We start from the raw sequence: 27,497 nt of genomic DNA, 5'->3' as shown, positions 1-27,497 counted from the left end.
TCACCAGCTGTGTTTTCTTAATGGTGAAATACCAGCAGCTGAGTGTTGTGGGTCCCGTGCAACGCCCACACGGTCAGAAAATCCTGGGATCAGATCAGCTGGCCCTCTGCGGCCTCTGTCATATGAGTGAGCTCACAGATCCAGATTAAGAAACTTTCATCTGATTTCACAGCAAAGTTTGTCACTTTTAGCCGTAAGTTATGAGTCCAGTGGCTTAAAACGTGGCTTTAAAAATTATTTATGATGCACAAAAAGGGACAGCAGAAGATCTAACTGGATCACTGAATCCATCTTTATGCTACAATTTGGTAAATTTGAAGGTCTGTGCTCTAATGAATCTGTTCTTACCTTCCTTTCTTCTTTTCATAGTGTAAAATAAAACACTACACTACACTGAGGTCTTACCTCACGTGTCAAACGATCAACATTCTCATTTTGGCCTTTCCTAAGCTCTTTTCACACAAAGGTTGCCCCTGTTTAAAAGAGAGGTTTTCATCTTATTATAAGATTAGTCTCATAAGTAACAGGCAGCGGGAGGCAAACAGGTTAAAGCCACGTTGCAGCGCAAAAATAACATTACCTAATCTCAACGAGAAATCACAGAGTGCTTTTATTTCAACGTGAGTGCAGCAAACACAAGACATTATAATATAGAAGATTAAGTGCAAATGCAAGCACACAATGATAACAGCGTGTTATACACACTTCACTCAAAAACAAGCAAAAATTACTGAAAGAATAAAAACAAAGAGAAACAAATCAGGAGGCAGGAAGCATCACTAAAATGCTTTATGAGATTTAAAACACCCCTACTTCAGGCTACATAATGGTAAATACAAAGACAATCTTGCAATCTAATTTTCGTTTGGGAAAGATGGTATCTCACTTTATCAGCAAGGTTTTAAAAACAAAGGGAAAATGCACATGAGGGCTAATCGACAGTAAGAAAAGATTAAATTCTGATTGACACAGTTGCACAAGAAACACTTTCTTTAAAGAACTGACAACAAAATGTGCTTTGGACAAACATGAAACAAGTCAAACTATTCAAATATATATTAAAATCTACACAGATGAAAACAGCACTTTGTAAAATAGATTCAGTTCAGGTTCAGTTATCAATGACGATTTGAATATCAGCACCTCCAAAAAACTTCCAACTGTTCACAGTCACACACTTATACACACAGATAACAATGAGGAAATACAAAAATATCAATAATCATTATAATATTAATAATTTGATACCAATGTGCAAAAAACAACAAACATACAATACATTGTTACATAAAAAATTACACTTATCTGATTAATTAAACCCTCAAATGGTGCTGATTTAATATAATAAGAGAATCAGGAAAACTCACAATATTGACCAACAATATATGACTTGACAATACATGTTTCTAATAAGAGATATTTGAATATTGATTAAGTGAGAATATTTAGGTTTATTGTTAATTTACCAGAAAACCAAATCATCATCAAGGACAAACAGTTCTTCAATGAGCACCAGAGGTCACTTTAGGTCAGTTTCCTCTCCACTTCTTCTCTTATTCACTGTATTGTTGAACGTTTCTCTCTCTCTCTCTCTCTCTCGCTCCCCTCTGTGCAGCTGTTAATCTGCTGTGTTTGGTTCTTAGTCGGACTGGAATGCGTCAGGGGTTTTTTTGGGCCAAACTGTCCCGACGCGTTACAGCACCAGCAGATCCCTGAGCGAGGTTACCTGACCGGAGGAGGAGGAGGATCTGGATCCGGAGTCCTCTGGATCTTTATTTCTTCACCTGTTCGTCTTGACTAAACAGGCGCAATGAATCAAAGCAAGGTCGAGTTTGAGCCTTTTGAATATTCCTACTATGATTATTCAGACTGGTACTCCAACAATGCAGACCCTACAATAGCTCCCAAAGAGTGAGTATAAAACCAATCTGAAGATTAATTCAAGTTTAAATCTGATTAAATTACAGAGGTGCAACTATCAGTTAGCCTGTTATGATTAATACTCCTTTAATACATTTGTTAATAATCTGTTATGGTGCAGTTTTGAATGATTTCCATCCCTATTTTGATGACTTCTTTGTGTATTGATTCTATGTAAAAGTGCAGCCTGGCTATTAATTAGCTAATTGCTGATTAATGGACATTTGACTTGTTATTGTGGTTTATTTGCACAGTTTCAAAGATCAAACCAGTTCTTGTACTTGCTTGATTGATGTGTAAAATTTAATTGGATGTCTTCTTAAACCCTGAAACCAGGATTCATCCGATAAAATACTTATCAAATCATATTATTTCCTTCTCCAATATCAATCGATCAGTGCAAATCAGGAAACTGTGGATAAATGTTTGCAGTAGCTGTTCCTGGATTCTGATATTTTAACTGATTTGTGTGCACATTTATCTGTCTGTTATTCTGAATTCAGTTTTGCTTATTCCAATGTAATTGCATTTTTTGCCACAGAGTTATTTTGCCGTGTGACCCCACAGCGGACGACCAGCTCTTCAACATATGCATACTGTCAATATCTGTAAGTACACACATTTAAAAAAAATATAATCATACATCTTATTAAGTGTCAGAGTAGATTAAATCACTGGTTCCCAGTCTTTTTAGCTTCTGACCCTTTAAAGCCAAGCAATGCCCGTTCAATGCAATATCTACGAGCTGTGTACAGTTCAACCAAAAGGTGGCGCTCTCATCTCACATAACTTCATTAACATAGTGTTTAAAGGGCTGATCTATCTGGTAATTTACAAGAAAAAAAAGCAAAGATTTGTAAAAAGTCAGAAAACGTAAAGCTAATTTACTACTACTTGCATCTTTGCATTGACTTGTAATGTAATCGCACCACGTTTGGTCTGATCACACCACAACAACGTCAGTTAAACTACAACTACTGCTAGCAACTGAATGTTTAACTGAAACTAACCACTGGTGGAGGAGATATTTTTGGTGTCTTCATTTCTGGAAGTTAAAATACTGATAATTTTTCCCAAAGACAACATTAAGTTACTCACAGTTTGAACTCTTCCATGGTTTGGATTGGTATGAAACTCCTCTGGTTAAATCGTCAGTACAAAAGATGAAAAACTGTGTTAGAAAATAGAAAATATTTGGTTCTTTAGTATTCAGTCGAAGGTAAAAGACTGTACATAAAAATTTCAGGGTAGAAGTTAACTACGACTCCCAAGGTGCATTTCAGCAAGAAACAGCCGATCACCAAGCTTCAAATTTGGTCAGTTGCGACACTAACGGTGGGCAGAAACTAAGATTTGAATCAGTTTTCTTTTAGTTTCTGGACCACTTTTGAGTGAATTCAGCAACTACAGTTATTGTTTACAACTTCAGGAACAAATTATTCACGCCTATGGCTTCTTCTCCATAGCAACGGCAGCTGAGACTCATGGGTATTGTGGTATTCTTAGCTGTCTGCCAAAATCATGGACAAAATGTGATTTCTCAGAAACGAAGCTGCAATAATCGAAACTGATGGTCATAATACAAACCTATAGGATCGTTACGTTATCCAAGAGAGTCCTGAGTTTCTATTAAGGATATTGTTTAAAGAAATACATGAAATGGGAATACAGAATGGGAAATAACACTTTGCAACTCTATAAGTATACCACAAACAGTGCACTAGAAAATCAAAAGTATTTTCACTACATCGTCCTCTTCCTACAGTATGTAAGGCACGAGTGGAATAAGTGTAGATCTCCTTCATGTTGCCGAAGTTTTTCAGTTGTCTTTGCTTGATGCAAACTTAAAGTTTAATGATATCTTCCATCATTTTGTCCTCACTCATTTTCAAGTGAAGGCCACTTTACCTCGACCACTCACAGAACGGACACGGACCAATTTTAAATGATGTGTAATAAACCGTGACAGCCGGGTCAGTGACTGAATCACTGCAGCAAGTCACAGATAACAAGACTCTGTAGTCTGAACCATGTTCTTTGCCAAATTGGGCTTTTTATACGAGGCACTCAAAGCTTTGCATCTACAAAGCTGCTTTGTTTTGTTCTTTCATGAAGTTGGATAGTTTTAATGAGCTATAGCTGGCACGCACTACAAATAGCATTAACTGAAAATAAATTAAATCAACTGTAGCTTTGACCAGAAAGAATAAGATAAGACTTTATTGTCCCAGAGGGAAATTTGCTGTACAGTACCAAATAATTAAGCATTACTACTGATCATACATCTCTCTATCATAAATACCACGATAGAATGAACAAGAATTACATGAGATTACTGAGGATAAAATCTAAAAATCAATAAACAGTTCTGAGCTTCTTTGTGTGTCCATTTCGCTGGAGGGGTTCAGTCTTTTGTGATATAAGGAGGTAAAGGAGAGTATAGTATATAGGAGATTGATATATATGGGAAGTTTTAACGCCAGATAAAAAATAGCAACACCAAATGAGGTCAAGTTATCAAACAATTTAAACCACAGAACTCACAAAACGTCCTTATTTGCTTTTTTCTTAAGCATTAAATGTACAAATTCCCTCAAATATTTTAACTTAAAAGACAATAAACAGAAACAAACTGACAAAAAAAACAACAAATGTCTGAACATGTGAACATTTTCAGGCTGCAGTTAAGACCTCCTACAGTTTACACTATGAATGTAATATCCTTGAAGTTTAATGTGTGTGAACACAAAAAGGTTTGTATATGTATTGTGATATATTGTTATAACCTTTACCCTATGTGCAGAAATGTGCTGCTTAAACACACTATATACCATTCAACTGTCATTGACTCCCATTTGAAATTCTTGAAATTTGAAAGTGATCCACTTTGTCTTGTTAAGATCACTTTGACTTTCTGTATGTTGCTGCTGGCAGCTGGAAGGTCGAACCCCATCTACTGACACTCTGAACGCTTTGACTTGTGGTTTGTGGTTTGTTTTGGCTGTATATGTCAGTCAGTGAGTCGATAGGTATGATGAAGACCAGACTCTTTTGGAAGTGAACAAATCGTACATCATTGCTGCTGCCGCTTTTTGTCGAGCTAGTGAGTAGCTATCATGTTTGCAAAACTTGTGTAAAAACTAAACTGTGACATTTTCCAGCAATTTATGTGACTTTGTGCAGCACTTCGAAAGGCCGTAGCAGCGATCGTCTCCTCCAAAGACATTTATCAACAGCAAGTAAAGAATAAACTTTCTGTCCCACCTCTACGACACAAATCACTACAGAGTTTCCCGGCAAATACCCTCATTTGCATGAAGTTAAAATGTTTCAACTTTATGCAAATTAAGTTTTTGATGTTGCTGGACAATCCAGTGTCACCTGGAATCCCACAATGCCTTGCAAATCTCACTTCCCATGGAAACTCCTCGCCTTGCCCTTGTTCAGTGGGTCTCTATTGTAAGGCCTATAGGGACACACAGAAGTCTACCCAAAAGTAGGCATCATGTTAAAACAGGACGTTCCCCAAACTGTTGACACAAAGGTGGAATATTTGTTATCCATATAGTGTATATTTATCTTATCAGTGTAAAATGAAGTGCTGTGAGGTCTGAGGTGTAACAGAAGTCCTGACGAATGTGATCTTTCCCTCTAGCTGGTGGTCATGTTAATCCTGGCAGTTCTAACCAGGAAAAACAAACTCTGCCAAGGATTCACACGAGGATCCTCCAGCATCTTTAGGTGAGTTTAGGCGCCTAATCGTAGAGTTAAGCAGGACTTCAGACTTCAGGTTTGTTTCCTGTTGCATAAATGTTCCTGTCTGATCCCACAGTCCAGCAAACTTCCTGGATCAGACACAGAAAAAGGGTCTGGTCATGGCTGTTTTTGGACTGATGTTCAGCAAGCTGGCGATGCTGGTGATCGCCCCGGACCCGCTGCCGTTCTCCAAAGAGACTCCGGCAGAAATCAAAGGTGGAGATTTGTCATTTTTTGTCATAAGAAAATGATGCATGATGTTTAGGTCGATTTTCTGATGAAACTGATTGAAGGTTTGATTAAACTATTGGTTCTGATGTGAGCATATATTCACTCAAACATTAGATCTTTTAAATTATCATAAATAAAGAGTCAAATTTTGTACAATGTAGGAATATACAATCACTCAGAATGATTTGATTTTTAAATTAAAATTAAGGGAACACAATTCCTTTAAAATTGTATTACGTACGTAAAACTTCTTATAAGATAAATTTAAATGAAATCAGTAACTCTAGACAGTAAAATATTAAATTTGATTAATCACAGACTAATGCAGTGTAATACAGCAATATAATAAAAATACAAACTGTACAATAATGATTGAAAACCATTACGTATTGATTTTGAACATATTTGATTGGTGTCCTCAGCTGTAATATCAAAAAAGCAACCATGTCTCCAAGAAATGACATTCCTACACGACTAAATTGCAACAGCAAATACGTTTTGCAGGAAATGTAATGCTAGCTGAATTAAATTTTCTCTCAACATACTGTAAAATGTTGTTAATTAATGTCTTTGGCAAGTTGCAAAAATGCTGATACCGAATATATGAGTGAAATGTGGTTCTTCTCCACCAGTAGTTGATCTTGCAGTATAAATATACTACAGTAATATTAAACTTTTTATGGTTATGTTTAGGCACCGGCAGCACTTGTTTAAGATTAAGGATAGATGGTCTTGATTTGATACAGAAAAAAAGTCTGCAATGACTTAAAGCACAACATGTTTATTAGCATTTAAGAGAAACTACCATAAATGTGGTGTTCAACACAATATAACTGGGAAAACAATTTAATAATATATAAATGTAATTTTTAGGAGACAGGGTTGCAAAAAAGACACTGTGGCACATCAATATAATAACATAAAAACTAGTAGTGAGTTTGTGAACTAAAAATGCAATTAAGTGATTTAAGGGAGATAAAATAAAGGAAAGTTTGACAAAAAAACACCTTCTATGAGAAAATACATCGTGTTACAGAAGCTAGCTTGCAACAGTTCAGTTAACATTTAGTATTTTAGGATATTACACTTCAGGAAATAATACATTCCTCTCTTTCATCCCTTTTTTTTCAGAGTACATGAAGATAATCGCTATCTTCTACTATCCAGTCCTGTACTATCCTCTGTTGGTTTGTTGCACTCTGCAGCACATAGCAGGTTACGTGTTCGGGACACTCCTCTCCTTCAGTCACTTCGGGGTTCTGGTGTGGCAGAAGTTTGACTGTCCAAAGACGCCAGAGGTGAGACGCCGACAACATTTTACTGTTCCACATCGATCTTCAACACATCTGGAAACTTCTGCCATCCAAAGTTGCATGAATCAATTTTCTTGGAGGCAGCAGAGCCACCACCTTTAAAGTTGCTAGCAACATTATCAATTGCTTATTTACACACGGAGCAACATTAACATTCATTTGTAGTTGTGTTTTTGCCTACCTCAAATCACACACTTCTGTTAGTACACTTTCATGTAGTACACTGTGTACACTATATATTACTGGCGTAGTGTGCAAATTTTGACAGAGTAGTGTTGTCCCAAATCAAACACAGCCATTGTGCACCTACCGGAAATGACGATTGCAAATTAGCATTAGCTAACGTTAGCATTCACGTTGTCGTTCGTGTTACCAAATCATTACAGACTGCTAAATTAACCCAAAAAACATACTGATGGCTTATATCCGACAACAGTATAGTGGTGCTTAGTGCTAAAAAACACATGTATAACTTTTACATTTGTATTATGCAGCGATGTTCACCGTAGTTACAACGTACCCGGCCGCCATTTCCAGTTTGAAAAGTGGTCCTTCCCCTTCCGCTATGTAGCCAAGATGGCGACCATTGAGGGCGAGAAGTGTCCATAGTTCCACACTCAACTTTTTGACCATTTTGAGTGCACCATCCGGGTACTCACAGTACACTGTATTTCCCAACTTCTCAGTGTGAACGCACTTATAGCCCTTATATACTAATATACAGTATAAGTCTAGTATTCATTCATCTTTTAGGTTTTTTTTAGGTCTCAGCCCACTCCCGAGAAAAAAAATCTGTCCCTTTAGCTGATAAATGTTAAATTTTCTTCACCAGCTACTCATTAACTTTGTCTGTTTGTCTGTTGTTTGGTGCTGGGCAGGTTGTGTTCAGTGGGTTTGAGCTTTTTCATTAAAAAAAAGCTGCCATAAAAACAAAACAATGAGCTGAAAGATGCTTTGTAGGGCTGAGAGCTGCAGAGTACAGTGAGAGTGTCCTTTTACATTTAGTCATTTGATCCACTGTTGATATAAAAAACATCAGTGCAGCTTTCATTTTTTTTTGGTACAAAATAATAAAAACCGTTGACAGTGGATTACTCTGAATGACCGAGACGTTACTTCTGGGGCCCATTTCATCAAATTTGCAATTTCCAAGCTGCGACTTGCGACATGAGATAATTTCCTCTCATGTAAATTTTTTACATGTTTAACTAATAAAAAGAGACACCGTACCCACGACGTGTGCAGGATCATGCGAGAGGACTGTGGGACTCACAAATCTGCAGTTTTACGAGTAAAAGTAATTTGTGGAACGGAGCGCTGGCTCAATTTGCGACCTGCATGTAAGCAGCGCTCACAAATCTCTTTTGTGAGACGGGTCCCTGATGAGCAGCTTGCTGATGAGTTTTTCGAATGTTGTTTTTATTGCTGTGTCTCCATTTTCTCTCCACAGATCTATAAATTCTATGCTCTGCTTGCAAGTCTGCCTCAGTTAGCCTGCCTCGCATATCTCTGTGTCCAGTTTCCTTTGCTGTTTATTAAAGGGCCGAAGTCTGACGAGGTGAGAAAAGTCACAATACAGACATCAAACGTCAGTAAATACAAATATATTGTTTGTCCTCTGATCAGCGGTTCAAAAAGTTTTCTGTTTAATGAAATATTGACCTGAAATATCAACATGAAAACTATTCTCAGGCTGTCTCTGGTGCAGCTGACGTAGGAAAACATGAATTTCAACTATGTAAAGCATAACCATGATTACAGTAAGCAGCTTGTGTAGAACAGAGTTGGGGTTTAACTCGGCGTCCTTCAACAGATTATGACGAGAGAGGTGATATTTCTTTCCTCTCCAAACATACTAATACAACAGTTTTTTTGTTTCTACAGCAGGTTTAATCTGTCTACAGTTTATGCAAATGATTTAATAGAGAAGTCTCTGTGGTGTGAATGAATAAACAAACACTTTCAGTCACTAATCTCCAAACTTTTAATTGGACTTCAGCTTTTTCTTTTATTTTTATTTATTCTTTTTAAAAAGTTAACCATTAAAGGTCATCCAGAAAGAATGATGGTTTGCTTTTTCATGCTTTTTCTGAAGAGTTCAAAGCACACAGTTTTCATTTTCTGAAACTAGTGTATTATGATTCCACATTATACAACATTTAATGAGATTTTGCACTCAGAGAGTTGAAGAAATTAATCTTGTGACCTTCTATATTTAAGCTCCTGTAGCCACTTTGTCATACAGACACTGATCATTATGGATATTCTTGTATGAAGTCTGTATTTTTGCTCACAGGACCTCGACAGCAGCTACTACACCGAGTATGTGAAGTCACTTCTCAAGAAAAGGTCCTCAACTGCCAGGTGAATGGAGATAAGACACTGAATCGCATATTTACTGTATATTCAGGAGCCTACATCAGGTTATGACAAAGATCGATATGATGGAAGTTATTGTATTATTTTACCGCTCCAACAAAACCAGCAATGAAACCTGCCTAACAGACAGTTTTCTTTATTTGGTGTTTTAATGGACGTATGTAGTTTATGATCTTATAAATGAAGTTTTAAATGGTGTTTCAGAGACATTTTCAGTCCTCACAAAAACAAAAAAGAAAACACTGAATCCTAACAATTAGAGGTGAAGCTAGGACTTGAGTATGTCCATTTTTGAGACTTTCTACTTTTTCTCCGCTACATTTCAGTAAGAAATACATTTTTTATCCACTATATGTATCTTACAGCTGTAGTTACTAGTAAATTTGCTCAAAAAATCCCATAGCCTTGTTTTAGCTTAATGATAGTGACACAAGGACACAATTTGAAGACTCTTTCTTTTTAGACATTTAGCTAAATGCTAACATCAGCATGCTAACATGCTCACAATGGCAATGCTAACATGCTGATGTTTAGCAGGTATAATGTTTACCATGTTCTCCCTCTAGTTAAGTGTGTTAGCATACTTACATTTGCTAACTAGCACTACAAAGTACGACCTGAAGATGGCGCTAGATGAAAAGTCAAAGTTATCACAGTTCATCCTATAACATGTAATCCTTCAAAATGTAGTTGTTATCAGATATAAGTGTTTATTAATGCAATTGTCAACAACTCTTGGAGGCATCTATAAGTGGAGGCTGGTGTATAAACATATAAATGAATGACAATATAATAAAAAACATAATTGTAATAATATAAAATGTGTCTTCATAGCGGAAGTTATTATAATGGCCGACTGTTCTGTACATTTATAAAGACTAAGTGTTCATATCTTCTTACAACTACAGGATGTGTTTTAAACCATTTAATAAATGTTTGCATCCTGCTTATAACTGCTAAATAACTTAAATTAAAGTGTTACTCTTTTGACACTTGAGTACATTTTACTGCCAAAATAAATGTTTATTTTTGCTTTGTGAAATAATGCAGGACTTTTACTTGTAGTAGCATTTGCATTGTTACTTTTATTTAAAGAAATGAGCAGAGTACCTCCTCCTAAGAGTATGATCCTCAGTAAAGATCAGATTTAAATGATAATATATGTCATTGTATGTAAATTTAAAAGAAAGTTTGGCTGATTGAGTCTCTGTGTTCATATGTTTTAGCTCCTTAACTACAGACAAACCGACGCTGGCAGAGAGGATACTGGAAGTGCCTAAGAGTTATATTTATATCCCGGAAAAAGGTGCATGCACTCATACACATTTTTTCACTTTATGACCATGTCCTCATTTCAAATATACATCACTGTTCCTGGACATCTGGCATTATTTATCACACACTTTACTCCCTAAAACTTTAAATCTCAGCAGTGATGGTTGCCTCTAATGTTTGTAACTGAAATAAGGTCCACTTAGATAATAACTCCTTTTCTCTTTCAGTGTTTCGATTTCCACTAAAGCTCGCTGTATCAGCGTTTGTTGCCCTTGTGGCGATATACCATGTAAGTCAACAATATAAACCCTCATTATGACCTTTGACCTCTTAAATCAGACAAAATGTTGTTATCGATGTTAGTGGAGCAGAAATTCAGGAACTGCACTAAATGTGTTTCACCTTTCAGACAGCGTTGTTGTTAGTCGTCCTCGTCGTCCCCACCCTCCATATTGTTCGTTCTGGTATTGATGAAAACATCGCCTTCCTGCTTCTGGGGTTCGGGATCGTCCTATCAGACGACAGGATGGAAGTTGTCCAAATCGTGACTTTCTACACATGGTTGCTGGAAGGTTTGTGGCGTTGTGATGCCAAAATTTATAAAATATTTGTGCACAGAAGAGACTTAATTTTGTTTTTCTTTTGCCCCGTGTTGTCTGTTAGTTTGCTACCTCTGTGCGATGACCCTCTCTTGTGTGGTCAGTCTCGTCATGCTCATGAAGTCCATGATACTTCACAGGTAAGTGCAGTAAAACCAAACAGAGAGAAGTTAATAGTTACAGAAGAATAAGAAAGCTTAGTTTTAATACTAACCTCAGCATTCAGCTGCTCTCCTTGACAACCTCTCAGTTATATACGATCATTTTATGACATGTTTCAATATGTCAGACTAGATATTGCAGTATTTATTAGCCGAAACAACAGACTCCACGCAGATCTTTGAAAACAGGGTTGTAGCAAGTAAGAACATTTTGTTGTCGCAATCAGGAGCAAAACTGAACCATATTTGCTGATTTGATAAAAAAATGTATTAAAAATCAAAAAGGACATACAACGAAAGGTTATAATTACGGTTACAGCTCGTTTTTCTGCCCTAAAGTGGCCAAAAAAATCATATATCGCAGCTTTAAGCTTTCAGAGTTGATGTTTCCAACTGCAGTGCTGGGATACCTGGGACGTTCTTAGCTCAAGTTGTGATACAAGTTTGTTTGTTTATTTATTTATTTTTGTGTGGAGAGGTCCATCCACTTGCAGGAAATACTCAGTCAGCTGACATTCTCTACGGGGAAAATGAATGAAACTATTGCTGCAAGGAACACCTGCTGCCGAATATGAGCCTGCCCACCTCTCTCTGATGCTTTGTGTTTCAGGTCAAACCTGAGAGGATTGTACAAGGGAGACGTTTACAACATTTACAACAGCCAGAAAACCATCCGTCCATCCAACCCCGGCATTGTCTGTTGGATGGGCTTGACGGGATACCAGGCTGCAATCATCTGTCTTGGTGAAGCTCAAATACGCAGAAAAATTATTAGTATTAAAGGATTTGCCTGACGATTTTCTTTATTTTTGTTATTATCAACAAATCTCATGTGCAGAGCCAAACCAACAATGAATTGATCCTATTTACAAATGTTGTGTTTATCCAAAGCTATATCTTTATATACACTCTATAAGACATATCTTATTCTTCTTTATTCTAAAAATTGCCAACCATATCCTTTAATATCCTTTCATATTGTCAGTAAATCCCCTGAAAAGACCAAAACCAACAATAAATTGATCCTACTGTCACAGCACATGTAGTTCAGATAGACATGGTTTGTTGTTATGGGGAACACCATTATTGTCCAAAAATCTTTTAAAAACATATCAATTAGCCATGAATGCACAGACTTTAGTTTATTTTAACTCAATCAAACATACACTGTCCTGCTGCAGGAAATACTCACTAGAGCACCAAATGTGTATCAATCCACAGCTGAAAATAGTCCCCAACAAATGCACAAAACAATTTACTTCTGTCTTAGTAACATTTGCTAAAAACTACAGAGGCTAGCTGTTTTAGAAAATTATTTAGCCTTTAAAAAAGTTAACTGTATATCTGTGATGTTGTTTTTTAAAGATTTAAATCTTGAATGGTTTGGGAGCTGAGTGCTACAGACAGGATAGGGAACTTGAACCAACACAAGTTCAAGTTCAAGCTGGTTTTGGTCTTTTAATGGGATTTGTTGACAGCAATAAAAATATAGAATAATTCCAGCCTTAATCTTTTATTAATATTAAGAGTGATTGGTGAAATAGATGAATCGGTTCTTCAGATTCTCACATCACAAAGTATTTTTAATTAACTGCTTTGCTAAAAAAAATGCATTGAAGAAAAATTTTAATTTAATTTGGAAATGTGTTTGAGTTTGAGATTAAAGATGGTCTGTTTCTGTGTCGTCTTGGCAGGAATGGCGATCCAGACGGTTGTGTTTTTCATCTGCTTCTTGTTCTTCGTGTTTTTGATCATCATCCCTGTTTTTTACGGTCGTAACATCATCGTCTTTGAAATCCTGGGAAAGGCATGGTGAGTCAGCAACCTTTCATGTACTGTAGCTTTTTTTATTTTATTTTATAATTACTGATCAGAACAAAGATAACATTTATTTTCTTCATATTCCATCATTACAGGCCAGGCTGGGTCACGCTGATACTGGTAACTGTGCTTCAACACGTGACTGCTAAGTTTGCTTTCATCAAAAAGGAAGCCGGTACGAGAGACTTGAACAACAGGTATGTGAACCTGATTGCAACTTATTTATTGGTGAAGAATTTAGTGTAGTATGTATAGTGTGTATTGATAAGGCAATTAATGATTAGTGGGACTCTAGTTTTATGTGTTTAGGTATAATCGATTAGTTGTTTGGTCTATAAAATGTCAGAAAATGATGAGAGATGTTGATCACTGTTTCCCAAACACCAACGTTTTGTTCATACCAACAGTCCACAACCCAAAGATATTTAGTTTACTGTCACAGAAGAATAAAGAAACCAGAAAATATTCACATTTCAGAAGCATTTCTTAAACACTTAATTAATTAATCGATTACCAAAATAGTTGGTGATTGATTATAGATGTTGCTGTGTTCTCCTAAAACAACAATCCTAATTTAGACTGATATATATTTGTTTGATTTCCAGAGAGAGTCTGTTTCTTCTGACGTATCTGCTGTTCTTGATCAACATTGTGGTGGGATTGATAGTTGGCATATGGAGAATGGTGATTACTGCTTTGTTCAACATCATCCATCTTGGTCGTATTGACATCAGTCTGCTACACCGCACCGCTGAGTCCTTTGACCCAGGTATGATTTTAATAGTTTTTAACTGTTTTTGGGCAACAGTTGAATCATATGACACAGAGGAATAAGCTATATTGAGTTTAACTACACAAAAAAATACAAACAAATATAAAAATATATACTACTACTAGTCTTCTTAAGTGCTTTGTTGATAATAATGAAAAAAAAAACAAGTACAAGTTCCATAGTCAAAGAAAATGTGTTAGTTAAAGATGTTTCTTGACCATGGTCTTTGTGTGACTTTAGTCATGTTCTGTGACCTTTGACCCCATCCAGCCTACAGCTACTACACCAACTTCCTGAAGGTGGAGGTCAGCCAGTCGCACCCAGTGATGAAGGCTTTCTGTGGGCTGCTGCTGGACATGATGGTTGAAGGTGGCAGGGTGGGACAGAAAATAAGAGACGCAGAGGAAGGTAGAGACCCTAAACTGCACAAACAAATATACGTACAAATAAACAAAATACTTATGCATCACGGAGACACATGCAGCCAAGTTCTACATCTGGCCTGTGCTTCATAAATTTTATATAAAATGTGGAAAATTCCAATACTGAATATTAACAAGACAAACTGTAATCCTCATTTACATTCTAGAGAATGCAGTAAATGAAAATGGAGAGACGCCTTATTATTCTTTGGTCCAAATGGGAAAAAAATGTATAAAACTCAGCCTGAAGGTGACGCCAGAGGAAGCATCAAAAGGATTTATACCGTGTTCATGTCATATGGGATTGATGGGAAAGATAGGAAACATTCCCATGTTTACAACTTGCAAGCGTTCACGTCAGACAACTCAAGTTGGTTGTATGGTTACAGAGTTGGCTGAGTGAGGATTAAAAATTCTGTGCACTGACAACATAACACTATAATTTTGTGTTTAATCACCATAAATGACGGACTTTGGCTGATGTAAGGTGTCCCTATTTGCTACATTTTCAAGTACTTCAGTATTTTTAGACGTCAAGTTGGATACATCAGAAAAGTCTGGGCTTCTCAGTGGTGATTACAACTTTGAAGTTGATGTGAATGCAATTTACAAGTCTTGTAATTACGATAACTCAGATATGACATGAACCCGGCATTAAAACACCTCAAACTCAGTTCGTCAGGCTCAGCTCTAAAATGTCAGACTTGAATCAACTTCAAGCGGACTTTGTCAATCAGCTGTACTTTGAGCTGATCGCTAATGTTAGCTTGAACATACTCACAGTTAGCATGTTATATTTAACATTTATCACAACCTATGTTGGTAGCAAGGATGTAATGTTTATTATGTTACCTATTATCATGCATACAGTTAGCATGCTAACATAATAAGTAACATTTAGCATGCTATAGTAACTTGCTAATGCTAGTATAGTAGTATGCTATGTTAGCTTTAATCTCCAATTACAACATGTTTTACAGTGGTAATTTTAACGTGTTGGTGATGGTGCAAGATGAAAAGTCGGGGGATAAAGGGAATCATTGGGAATCATCCTGCGGGGATCATGAATGTCTGTACAAAATTTCATGAAATTTCGTGTGATAGCTAACAAGCTATCTCGGTTTTAACCAACCAACCTGCCATGCCTAAAGCCATGCCTCTCGCATGGCTAAAATACAGTTGCAGTTCCTTTTCAAGGAAGAAAACCATCCTTGATATCCTTCAACTGATTGTAAAACATGAAAATCACTATTACTGGATAGAAGGTTTTTATAGGGCTGCAACTAACAATTATTTTCATTATCAATTAATCTGCAGTTTTTTTCTTGATTAATTGATTATTTGTTCTATCTATAAGATGTCAGAGAATAGTTATAATTCCTTAATCCAAGGTGATGTCTTCCAATGTCTTGCTTTGTCTGAACAACAGTCAAAAATCCAATGATATTTAGTTTATTATTATGTATGTCACAGAAAAGCTTCAAATAATCACATTTGCGAAGCTGCAACCAACAAATGTTTGGAATTTTTCCTTAAAAATTACCAAAAGAATGAATTTTAAGGTCATTTCCTAATAACACCAGTAACACACAGTATGCATTCACGGACTTTTGACCCCTTAGTTTGGTATCTCGTTCTGCCCTGACAGCCTGCTCCTCCATGCTTTCAGGCATCCAGGAGAATCGGCAGAACAAGACAACCAGCAGTCGGAGGATTCGCTCTCGCTGGCAGCTGCTGTACACGCTGGTCAACAACCCGTCCCTGCTGGGCTCCAGGAAGCACTTCCAGACACTGCAGACCATGGAGAGCGTTTTGAATGGGACCCCGAAACGTAGCTCTAAGAAAGGCAGCAAGAAGGAAGCTGCTGAGCCAGTCCAGTCTACTGAGATCCAGACTAACCAAGATAAAACTGATTAAGATCCCTAAGCTATGCAGTAAGGTTGGCAGTATACTCCAAACAACATTGCTTATGCTGCTGTGAGCAAATCACAGTGTGCACTTTGTGACTTCTAGTCTGTTCATTAAATGGAATCTATGCTAGCTGGAGGAACTTATGTGCCAGTTCGGAGCACGAAATAAACTTAGATGTACTTGAACTAACCAAAAAACTTTGTTAACCAGTCACAACATGGTTGGACAGTTGCAGGAAATTGTATAATTTGGGTGATGAATGAATCAAATGAGTCAAAATCTGAGAACTTCGACTAACCCACATTGCACAGTTTGGTGACCAAATATAAAAAATACCAAATGCTGAGCTGAGTTTTGATTTTAAACCTGCATTTCCTCCTGGTGAAATGTTTTATGTGCTTATGTTTGGAGTAACCTGCCACTCATACTGACATGATGCTTGATCTTACATGGTTGAAGGATTTTGAATCAACTAAAGCATTGTGCAGGGGATTATTCAAAGAGTCTTTAATGGAGGTCAGGTACATGGGGACAAGCTCAAAAACAGAGGCACAAATTTTTGTTGAAGGCCAAGTTCCAGACCATCAATCATTCACATCACGTCTTGTGTTTTAGCGTTTGTCTCCAACCGACCCATCTGTCACTGACTTGGCCTTAATTACAGGTTTCTTGGATAAAACCTGCATGCCCAGAGGGAGCTGTGAGCTTAATACCCCTCAGCCCTGGACCCTTAATGGCCACAAAAGCCAAGGTTTCACTTGTAAATAAAAGAGCATATGCTCATGTTGCTAAAATAAAAAAATATAAAAGAAAATCAAAGAAACCTACCCAGCAAAACGTCTCTGAGGCTCTGACAATAAGATATAGTGCCTCCCATCTTACTGTATGAGAAAATTAACTATCATTTGTGCAACAGTCTAGAGACCTTTTAGTAATTTCATATTGACATGCATGATATACAGGCCAGTGGTGATCAATGGCGTTGTCAGAGTGGGAGGAGCGGGTCGATAAGAGCTCATTTTTGCCCCGGGTTAATCCAGCTGGTTCTCAGTATGTTCTCCATGCTTTTCCTACTGTGACATGTCAAATTGTGTTCACTGATAAAGGCCTATCTAATGTTGTTCAAGAGGGTAATGGATGGCATAATTTTATCAAAGGTAATCCCTCTTTTAAAGCAAAAAAAAACTCCAGTGTAAACCTTGGTTAATATACTAGTAATTACAATATAATATCTAAATATCTTTTGTTAAAAGTTTTCTATAATTGTGGGATAAATCATATAATGAGATATTGAAGTTATTGCATATTTTCAGTTTTATGTTACATGATGCCTTTCAATTCTTATATACTGTTTTTGCAAATAAACAGTTTTCCTCAAATGCAACAAGTGACTGCTGAAGAAAAATAAAGCACTCAAATAGAAAGCATGCTGTCAAATTTGTGACTTCACTTATATCCTGTTTTAAATACAGATTTTACACAGATCTACTATTTGCATATTGAGCAATCCTTACTGATTCATTGCACTTTTCAAATTCAAATTACTTAATTACTACATGATCTTTTTATTAATGGCTTATTGAATTGTTAAGTCTTTTCCCAGTCACTCTTCTTAATATCCTACCAATTTTCTGTTTAACATTAATTTATTCATTTATAAAAACTTTTATTAACCACCCATTTTATTATCCAAACAAATCAAATAATTCAGTTATTTAACTACCTGCAAGGCTTTATTGATCCTCCATATAGTGGTAGTTGTTGTGTAATGACCATAGGATAAAATTAACATGTAACTATTTTTTTTTTAAACATCAACACATTTGATATGAATGTTGTGATAATTTATTTTTGTACCAATTAAATGCTAGAGGGTCACATTGAAAACATGTTGATGTTTGACATATAGTAATGTCTTGTGATCTCATGTGAGATGGGTCAAATGTCTGGCATGACATGTAAATGAAAAGTAAGATACTACCTAACTAATAAATTAATTAGATAGTTATTTTAAATATTGGTCATTAAGCTGTTGAGAACTAGAGAGAGATAAGCAATCATTCATTGTTCCTTTGTCAAAACTTTATTGAGGCACATAGGATTAGGAGAGTTAGTGAGGATATTTAACATTAACACTTTAGTAAAAACATATTATTTCCTGTATTACAAGGGTATAAAACAGAAAAGAAAAACGACAGCAGCCAATAACGACCCAAAGTTAGTACAGCATTTGAGTCAAGGATATGTACACAGACAGCATAGTGTGACTCACAGTAACAAGCAGCATGCAGGTCTCCAAACACAGTACTTTGGGAAACACAACAGGATGGACACATGACCCAGATACAACAGAGCAATTACTTCACATACATGCTCAGAAGTGCTTTTACTGTTACACACGGCAGTAAACTTAGTGGATAATACTGAATTAAATTGTCCACATTTTACTTAAGTGACAGAGAGCGTATTTAAAACACCCATTTAGTTTAATACAACAGGAAAACAGTAATTTTAGCTCACAGTAGTTCAGGATACAATAGTTTTCTCTTAGAAACTACACTAAACATTTATACTCCAGTACTTTGGAGGTATGAGAGGATTGCATCTCTGTATGTTTAAGCTTACTTTACTCCTAACTGTGACAGCACAAATGTAGTAGTTTAAAAGCAGAATATTGCTATCTTTTGCTGTTACAGTTAAACCATTTACTGCTGTCTGCGTCTAGTTTACATTTATTTTGCTGTATATTTATTACAATATTTCTTTTAACACCTTTTTTTTGTTGTCAAACCAAGCTTAATAGCTTGATGTGTTGTGTTCCCACCTTATTTTATCTATCTGTTTATTAGTAACAAAGTCTAACAAAGATGCTCTGAACAAATAGAAATGGAGGTGATAATTTAAGTTTAAAGTTTGTAAAATGGATCATTTCCTGGCAGAGACTCTTATTTCTACCACTAGGTGTCAAAACAATTGACATGATGAAATACAGAGACTTAAAAAGAAAAAAATTAATTAAATTTATTTGGTTGCAAGTGTCCAAGGAGTGCCAGCACATCGTTATATGCACTCTCAAAATGTTGCTACAAATATTTGCAGCTGTACATCAGACATTTCACAGTTTCAGATTGTTCAAGAAGCACAAATCAACAATAAGCCTTCGTGTTTACTGTGTTAGAACAGATTCACCAAGGAGGTCATGTTGTCTGTTTGTTAGCTAGTGGAATATCATTAAAATGTGTTAGTAGATTTCACTGAAATTACATTGAAAGTTGGTCCATAGACAAGGAACATGGCCAGTTCCAGGAGTTTTAACATTGTGAGATGAGGCATTCATTTTCTCATGAACTACTACATGACTGTGACATCCTCCATGAACTACTGTACATACTTGAATGAATTACATCGTACAGTATCTCATACATGCATCCCATGATTGTCTATCATTATGTGTATTTTGATTCAGATTCACATTAAAAATGTTTAAAATATTTCTACTATTATGATGATAAATTTGGAAAAGTGTGCAGCTGTGGTGAAGATACACACTTTCCGAGTGCTTGTTAGTGAGTTGTTGTTAAAGGACTAGCGAGGGAAACAAGCTTTCTTGCGTAGAGTTAAATGATGAGATCGATACCGCTCCCATGTCCGTTCTAAATATAGAGCCAGCGTTCGGTTAGCTCAGCTTAGCATTAAAGTGGAAGCAGGAAGAAACACGGTGGGTGTTTCCCAGAATTTTAAACTATTCCTTTAAATGTGACTTCTGCCTGGAAGGCCTCTAGCTGAAAGGCATCAGCTATTAAATGTTAATAACATGGTGAAACTGGTGCAACCAGCTTCTCTCTCTCTCTGCGGAACACTTTGCTGTGTCATTTGCTTTTTAGTGTTGCTTGTGGAAGTTGGAAAATATTTCCAGCTACAAAAAAATATTCAAAGAGCAGCAGCAAGAGGAATGGAAAGAACAGGGTTAAAACCAGACCTAGTTCAGTTTTGACTGGAAAACGACAATCAAATGAGCCTGGCAGCTGGTAGACACTGAATGTTACAGTACAGCCTGGGGTGTGGTTTAAAACGAGTGTATGCATTTTGAGTCTTGTCAGACCAGAGTGAAAAACATCGACATTTATGAGAACCCACACCATTGGCACTAACTGAAAAATACCTGTTTTACCCCTTAACCAAATGTAAAATAATTTTATAACAATCTTTTATGCCAGAAACAGTCAAGACTTACTGATTTGGATATTTGTAGTTGCATGTAATATTGACTGCTTCAGCCCCCAGAGGCAACCTGTCACTATACTCGGATCCTGCCTCACAGTCGTCTAAATTCCCTTTGTACTGAGACAAAGCAAAAGATTCAGTCACCACACTTTCTTCTGTATCCGCCTCTTTGTCTCCGTCTATGCTCTCCGTCTCCCCTTCCTCCTCGTCCAGCTGGCTGCCGTTAATCTTCCTCTGAGACTCAGTGTGGGGTGCGTGGATGTTAAAGTTGGTGGTGAGGTTCCTCTCTATGTGATACTGGTCTTTAGCCTTCAGGATCAGCTTGTACGTCTTGCTGCGGTATTTGTACACCAAGTGGAAGCATGTCGCACCGAGAAGAGGTACGGTGGACACGGTCAGAAGGCAGATGCTGACCGAGATGATGATGAGCAGATTGGGAACCCTCCTCCTGGTGGTGAACATCACCTGCACCTCACAGTCCTCCCTTCTGTAGGTCAGACACAGGGAGTAGTTGGTGCCGGGGCGTAAACCGCCGAACAGGTATGTGTTGACGCCCTCCTTGATCCGCGACCACTGCACAGCCGAGTGTTTGCGGTCAGCAGTGACGCACAGGTACAAGCCATTTGAAGGGGCTTCTTCGGAGGTGTCTGAAGGGTCATGAGACTCTTCGCTGTCACTTTCAAAGCTCTCAGATGTTGCAGCGGCGCGGTTGGCGCTCTTATCTCTGGGTATGAGAAGAGGATTGAGCCGTACTGTTGCCTCTGTTTCTGACACGCCCAAGGCAATGACACCAAAGTCAAATGTGTACTGCTTGATATCATCCAGGCTCCCGTTAAAGACATTACTTGAAATATATCTTGTATTAGCCGTCACGCCACATTTACTAGCACGTAATGGCTTACTCGTGACCACGTCAGAAGACTTAGAATTGATCTCTACACTAGGTGAGAAAGTGGGCTTGTTGTTCATGAAGTCTTTTCTCTTTAAATCAGGCAGATGCACAAAATCAAAAACAGTTGGTTTGTCTGTTGTTTGGTGTAAAGATGGGTGTGTTTTAGTGTAAATGGGAGTTGTGGTCATTTCCTTTACAGGTGTTGGTGCTGGTGTTGGTTTAGCCACCACCTCCACTGACAGAGAATCTTCAGCTCTACCAAATTCATTTGTGGCGGAGCAGCTGTAGCTGCCGCCGTCTTCCTTCCTGAGGCATGAAATGATTAGAGTCCCATTATTAAACACTTTGATGGGATTATGGGACAGTAAGGAGTCTTTGTTTGATTCTGCTGAGTCATCCTCAGTAAACGACAAAGCCAGGTCTTGCCTCTGGCTTTGACTGTGAATACTCCACATGACCAGTGGTTTTGGGTTTCCTTTGAATTCACAAGTCAAGACCAAAGCGCTGTCCTCGTAGAAAGTTGTGACATGGATGTTTGACTCCATTCGTATTGTGACATTTGGGCTTGTGCACTTTGACTCAGGCAACTTCCCAATCACTTGTCCTTTAAGTTTCTCTGGAGTTGCACAAGTGATCATATTCTGCTCTGCGACTGAGATGGTGGATGTTGAAATCCAGTCTCTGAGCCAGTCGAGGGAGCAGGTGCATGCAAAAGGATTGTGATGGATCTGCAAATGTGACAAAAAGATTAAGCCATCAAACGTCCCCTCAGCTAAGGTTATGAACTTGTTATTGTTGAGACGGAGGGATCTCAGGTCTTTGAGGTTGGACAAGGCGTCCCTCGGCAGGTTGACCATCTCGTTGTGGTTCATCTTCAACAGCTGCAAGCTTGTGAGATTCTGCAGATCCTCCCATGGGAAGTGTACAATTTTATTGTAGCTGATGTCAAAGTTACACAGATAAACCAGGGGTGAGAGAGCCCCTGGTTCGATGGAGAAGAGCTCATTGCGGGCCAACCACAGAGACGTCACCCGGGTGACATTGTCGAAACTTCCTAATGGTATCAAACTGATCCTGTTACCTGAGAGACTCAAAGTTGTAACATTGGGAGGCAAACCATCTGGGATTTCAGCCAAGCTTTTGTAAGAGCATTCTGCAAAATGACGGTTGTATTTATCTGAGCAGGAACAGAGCTCAGGGCATCCGAGTCCAGTGGTGAAGAACGTGGCGATCCACAAAGTGAAGTACAGGATGTCTGCGGCTGCCATTTTCTGCTCCTGTAAAACAGAGTCACAGTCCATCTATCAATCAGTAGATTAATTTGCATGTTTTATACAAAATGATTAAGAGTAGAAGATCAAAATAATAGGCATATTAAAGAAAACTGTTTTGGCATTAAGAAAATAGAGCATCAAAACAAAATAAAGACATACAATAGTTCAAATTCAGCCTTTATTTGCAGCTGACGCAGCAGAAAATGGATTCTGTTGGGAGTCTGGGGTTGTATATTTAATGGATCGCCAAGATATCAGAACTCAAGAAATACAGCCTGACTTTTTATGATCAGAGGCAAATCAGTTCTGTCAGCCAGACTGACAGCTGGTAGAGTGCAGACTGTGTCAATAAATATCCCTTTTGTAAGTGTGTCACTATGCAGTCTAACAGCTAATTTACCAGGCGGATGCTTCCTTTCCTTTTTTTTTTAAGGATTTTACTGGCAATCTGACATTTAAAATATTGGTCCAGACAAATGACAGAAAACATATTTTCTTACTTCCCTGTAGTACTGTAGTATTTAGCCATGCAGAAACAGTTTTTATTTTATTTTGTCCAGGTTCTGTCCTCGTCATTTCTGCTTTCACTGCAAATATTTCCTATAAAAACAGTCGACTCTGAGGTGCATTCAATTCATGAATTGTGCAACATAAATTCAAAAACAGGACACATAAAACTAAAACCATCAGCATGGTTAGATATGTATCTATGTCAGGTATCTTATCTGACATGATAAGTGAGAAAATACTGTATGTCTTTCTTTTTTTTGTCTGAACCCACTTTTAACAAGACTGTCCTAATTACTGGAAGTTTGGAGGAGCTAATTTTGTCAATCCAAAACATTCAGAAGCCTAATGAGGAGTCAAATTTAGAGCATTTTCACACAGTAGCTCAACTTTCACCTTTCATAGCTCAGCGTCACACCCAGTCACTCTGTTAATAAAGGTGTCCATTTTTTTTATCCAGCCATTCTTATTCTCTGACTAGCATTAAGACAGCTTTATATCCTGTCAGATGAATTTCTGCCTGAAAGGAGAATACAGAAGGCCCTGTGGTGTCTGGGAAAACAGAAAAAAAAATGGTGCAAACGCAATTTCACAGCTCAGACATCAGATTTTTTTGGTTTAAATCTCTGACTGTGCGCTTCATTGATAAGCTGATCCATGTTTTATTCAAATAGGGACACAGTATTTCTGCATGTTGTGTCATCGGGAGACGCTTTTGGTTTCAAACTGCGCAGCAGCCTCCGGAGCTCTGTCCTTGGTGCTGAAAGGCAGCCGCGCTGTTTGTTTACAGCGGTCAGGTCTGCTGCATGCAAACCGCTGGAATTCACCCCTAGATAAGAAACACACCTCCATGACTGTCACTGTAATCTGACACAACAGGACCAAAGTTCATCCCTGTTAAAAAAAAAAGCCTCGAGGGTCGCACATGAAAAATTGATCCGGGGAGGAAAGAAGATCCCTCTCCTCACCTCTGCATCTGCGTAGAGAAGCTGGGTGACAAGCTTACCTGCGTTTTTTTTTTCCTTTTCGTTTTTAATCTCTGGGGAGGAATCCGCATGCGTCAGTCGCTGGTTTTTTTTTGTTTTTTTTTTTGCAGTCGCAGCAGCTCAGGCTACATGCTGTCTGGAAGTTTGTGGAGAAATTCAGAGTCCGCACGTACGTCTTTTCGGCTTCTACATGGTGAAAACACGTGTGTCCTCTCCGGGGTTTCTCATCCCTGTGGATGCTTGTCAGTCTGAGTTATCTCTTCCCCACTCCTCACCCTAGTCTCACCCCTCCTCTCAGCTCTGCATGGACAGCACTACAGTATCGACGTTTCCAAAAAAAAAATGTTTTAAAGGGGAAGCGACCTTCAACATGACCATCACTGTTAAGGGGGTTTAGGAGGAAATGAAGTCTGATATGGGGACTGATTGTCGCTTTATAGTCAAAATGAATAATAATAATAGTAATAATTATAATGTATAATGTATAATTATAATGTAGCCGTATGGTAAATTTATTAAAATAGGCCTATACTTTTCTCCTTGGGCGTAACTGAGCTCTCAAAGTTGTTTAAATGTCACTAAATATGTTCATTGTCGTTTATTTATAAGTGTTACACTTTTTTGTTGTTAAAACTAATGTAGTACATTCAGAGTTTCCGGTGCTGTTACTACTTTTGGTCACAGGGCGACAGTGTTGGGTAAAATGACGTTACTCCGCCAGGTGCATCCAGTATTGATCAAGCTTCTCAGAGTAATTAATCTCTTCTAACTGGGCAAATATCGTCAGAGTGATGCATTTTTGGCCCTACTTTTAGGACGAGGAGTAGAAGCATCTTATCTACTTTCTTAACATGGGAAATCACTCCTATCTCTGCCGATATTTGAGCTCCAGATGAGGTCTGACTCATTCGGGGTTTCCAGGAGAAGGTGTTCAGACAGATAAGAGAATAAATGTATTGATCGTTTTTACCCCCAAAAATGTTGTAATGGGGGACATGCAGCTTTGCAACAGCAATCAAAGTTTGATAGGGCTTGTACAGATACTGAGGGCAGACTAAAATTTATATGTCATGTCTGTCTGGCTGGATAGACCAATAAATCTCAACTTTATTACAACAGCTAAAATAGTTTTTTCTCTGGTCTTAAATCTTATTATTTAATCAGGCTAGAGTGCATTTGCTAAAGCTGTGTGACCAGGCCTGGATTAACACGATGTGGTGCCCCAGGGTGACCACACTTGAAGTGCCCCAGTCCTTCCAATTTACATGTAAAAAAGTGAAATTTACTAAAGCGTGAAGACCATAGATTTATAAAAGCTTACTGCTGAAGTACAGACTCAACACACATACTACAAAAAATGTAAGACACAACCAAAAACCCACCATAGATAAACACTGGCCCACAAATACCATATCAGCCCTTATACTGAGGCTCCAGTCTGAATGCAACTCACATCCCAATGCAACACGTCATTCTTAATATCATTATGTCCATTATAAATGGCCTTTATGAGGACTACATGCAAAACCATTACAGAGTATGTTTAAAAAAATCATTACACACATATAACAAATAAGGGAAACCCAATAACGACTGTTGCAAGCAACCGTTTCAACAGCTGAATGATCACAGAGCGCCAGGTGAGGTGATGTGAAGGTATAATGAACAGCACATTGAGATGATTTATTGCAATGTGCAGGCTATTAGAAATGATTAGTTCTGTAATGTCAAACAGTCTGAGATTACAAAACTAATAATTTCCCCCCTCACGTGACGAACATAAATTAACAGGAGGTGCGGTTAAATGGGAATTAGACATACAGTGGTGTTATATGCAAGATGCTGCAATATTATGGGAATTGTAAAATAATGTGGTTGAATGGGGCCGATTCCCCACAGCTGAGTCACATTAGGTCTACCTATTATTTTAATTTACTTAGTAGGCTACATTTATTTGTTATCAGCTTTGTTTACACTCTATGAAGGCTAAGTGACGTCTGTGTAGGAGAACACGTCATACTTCGTGGTTGTAAAACAGCAAAGTCACACTCTCTCCTAGGAGTAGTCCTCATTACTGAAAGTAAGAGTTGGATGCTTCATAAATAAGTCTGACTCTGAGGTCTAAGTATTTTTAGCTAAATTAACTTTCAGCACAACTCCTAGGAGAGATTTTCAGATGGACTGTCTCTCTGTTTTCTTGCAGACGACCTAGAGATCAGCATGGTGCTGTGAATCCATCATGTAAAGTACTGTAGCAGGTAAATATGCACATATCTGGTTAAATTAAGCATGTATGTAGTACTTCTTTTTTAGATGTTATCTGTCAATGTTGAAATGAACACACGGACAATAGATATTGGAGCACCAGGAGCAGAAAGCAGATGGCTGGGAGAATTTCCCAAAGACATCTTGATTCATTTAGTTGTAATCTAATCTCACTGTTCGTCATCCTGCCTGAAACCTCTCAGTATCATTAAAACAACTGGATTCCTGACATCCTCCTCTAATTGCTTAACCTTTATGCCTCACTGGGGACATGTTTGGCTTTTTAATTTGTGATAATTCTGGCTGTGTTAATGCATACGGCATAAAATTTGATAAGGTTGTAAGATTTTTTTTTTGTCCAATTGTGGAAGTTCAACCTAATTTCCTTATAATAAGTCTATAATAAACTATGTAATCAAAATAATGACACTCAGCTCCTTAACGACAAAAATGTCCCCCTTGAAACCCATTAAAACTGTCATTTTTAATCCCACACCTATTAAAACATAACATCATGCATCAATCTAGATCCCTGGCTTCAAAATTATAGTTTTGACTATTTTCTACCAGACTGAGACATTTTCTCGTGTTTGTCCTCTGGGGAAAATACATGCTGTTGTCCTGGTTTCCACTAGGGGCATTACTGCTGCATTATGGAGCACATTTAGCAAATGTATGCAACAAAAATTGTGTGTGTGTGTGTTGATATGGATGTAGGAGAGTGGTATGTGTGTGGTCATAATTCCCCTGCCAACTCTCTGACATTTAAAGGAAGGTAACATGTTTTTC

At 37.7% G+C, this 27,497-nt stretch overlaps 2 protein-coding genes across 4 annotated transcripts; one reads left to right on the top strand and one right to left on the bottom strand.

Annotated features, from left to right (window-relative positions):
- The first annotated feature begins 1,288 nt into the window (after positions 1–1,288).
- LOC122985337 (receptor for retinol uptake stra6-like) lies at positions 1,289–22,824 on the top strand. Of its 3 annotated transcripts, XR_006404093.1 has the most exons (18): positions 1,289–1,911; positions 2,462–2,528; positions 5,576–5,661; positions 5,753–5,892; positions 7,039–7,205; positions 8,671–8,778; positions 9,517–9,584; positions 10,826–10,905; positions 11,102–11,163; positions 11,284–11,446; positions 11,538–11,613; positions 12,245–12,378; positions 13,329–13,446; positions 13,551–13,652; positions 14,061–14,224; positions 14,498–14,635; positions 16,298–17,690; positions 22,814–22,824. XR_006404093.1 is itself a non-coding variant. In XM_044355914.1 (17 exons), the coding sequence occupies exons 1-17, from the start codon at positions 1,811–1,813 to the stop codon at positions 16,564–16,566; spliced, it is 2,043 nt and encodes a 680-aa protein (XP_044211849.1). In that variant the 5' UTR covers positions 1,289–1,810; the 3' UTR covers positions 16,567–17,984. The 3 variants fall into 3 exon arrangements, 2 of the variants coding, with proteins under 2 accessions (XP_044211849.1, XP_044211862.1); XM_044355914.1 differs by lacking the exon at positions 22,814–22,824 and having other exon boundaries at positions 16,298–17,984; XM_044355927.1 differs by lacking the exon at positions 22,814–22,824 and having other exon boundaries at positions 1,292–1,911; positions 16,319–17,984.
- LOC122985327 (immunoglobulin superfamily containing leucine-rich repeat protein 2-like) lies at positions 18,625–24,837 on the bottom strand. Its single transcript, XM_044355903.1, has 2 exons — positions 24,464–24,837; positions 18,625–22,953 (listed from the first exon to the last, which is right to left on the bottom strand). Exons 1-2 carry the CDS (start codon positions 24,512–24,514, stop codon positions 20,791–20,793), a joined length of 2,214 nt encoding a protein of 737 aa, XP_044211838.1. The 5' UTR covers positions 24,515–24,837; the 3' UTR covers positions 18,625–20,790.
- Positions 24,838–27,497: the final 2,660 nt, after the last annotated feature.

The sequence above is a fragment of the Thunnus albacares genome, chromosome 1 (assembly GCF_914725855.1).
Source record: "Thunnus albacares chromosome 1, fThuAlb1.1, whole genome shotgun sequence".
NCBI classification, from domain to species: Eukaryota; Metazoa; Chordata; class Actinopteri; order Scombriformes; family Scombridae; genus Thunnus; species Thunnus albacares.
The sequence above is the reverse complement of the archived record's forward strand: the minus strand, read 5'-3'. Positions and strand labels throughout refer to the sequence as shown.

Bases quoted from the DNA above. Each gene is read 5' to 3' on its own strand.
- LOC122985337 (XM_044355914.1), top strand. From the start codon at position 1,811: ATGAATCAAAGCAAGGTCGAGTTTGAGCCTTTTGAATATTCCTACTAT. The intron at 2,529-5,575 runs GTAAGTACACAC...CTTTCCCTCTAG, and splicing joins TATGCATACTGTCAATATCT to CTGGTGGTCATGTTAATCCT. The intron at 12,379-13,328 runs GTGAAGCTCAAA...TCGTCTTGGCAG, and splicing joins GGCTGCAATCATCTGTCTTG to GAATGGCGATCCAGACGGTT.
- LOC122985327 (XM_044355903.1), bottom strand. From the start codon at position 24,514: ATGCGGATTCCTCCCCAGAGATTAAAAACGAAAAGGAAAAAAAAAACG. The intron at 22,954-24,463 runs GTAAGCTTGTCA...TCTGTTTTACAG, and splicing joins AAAGGAAAAAAAAAACGCAG to GAGCAGAAAATGGCAGCCGC.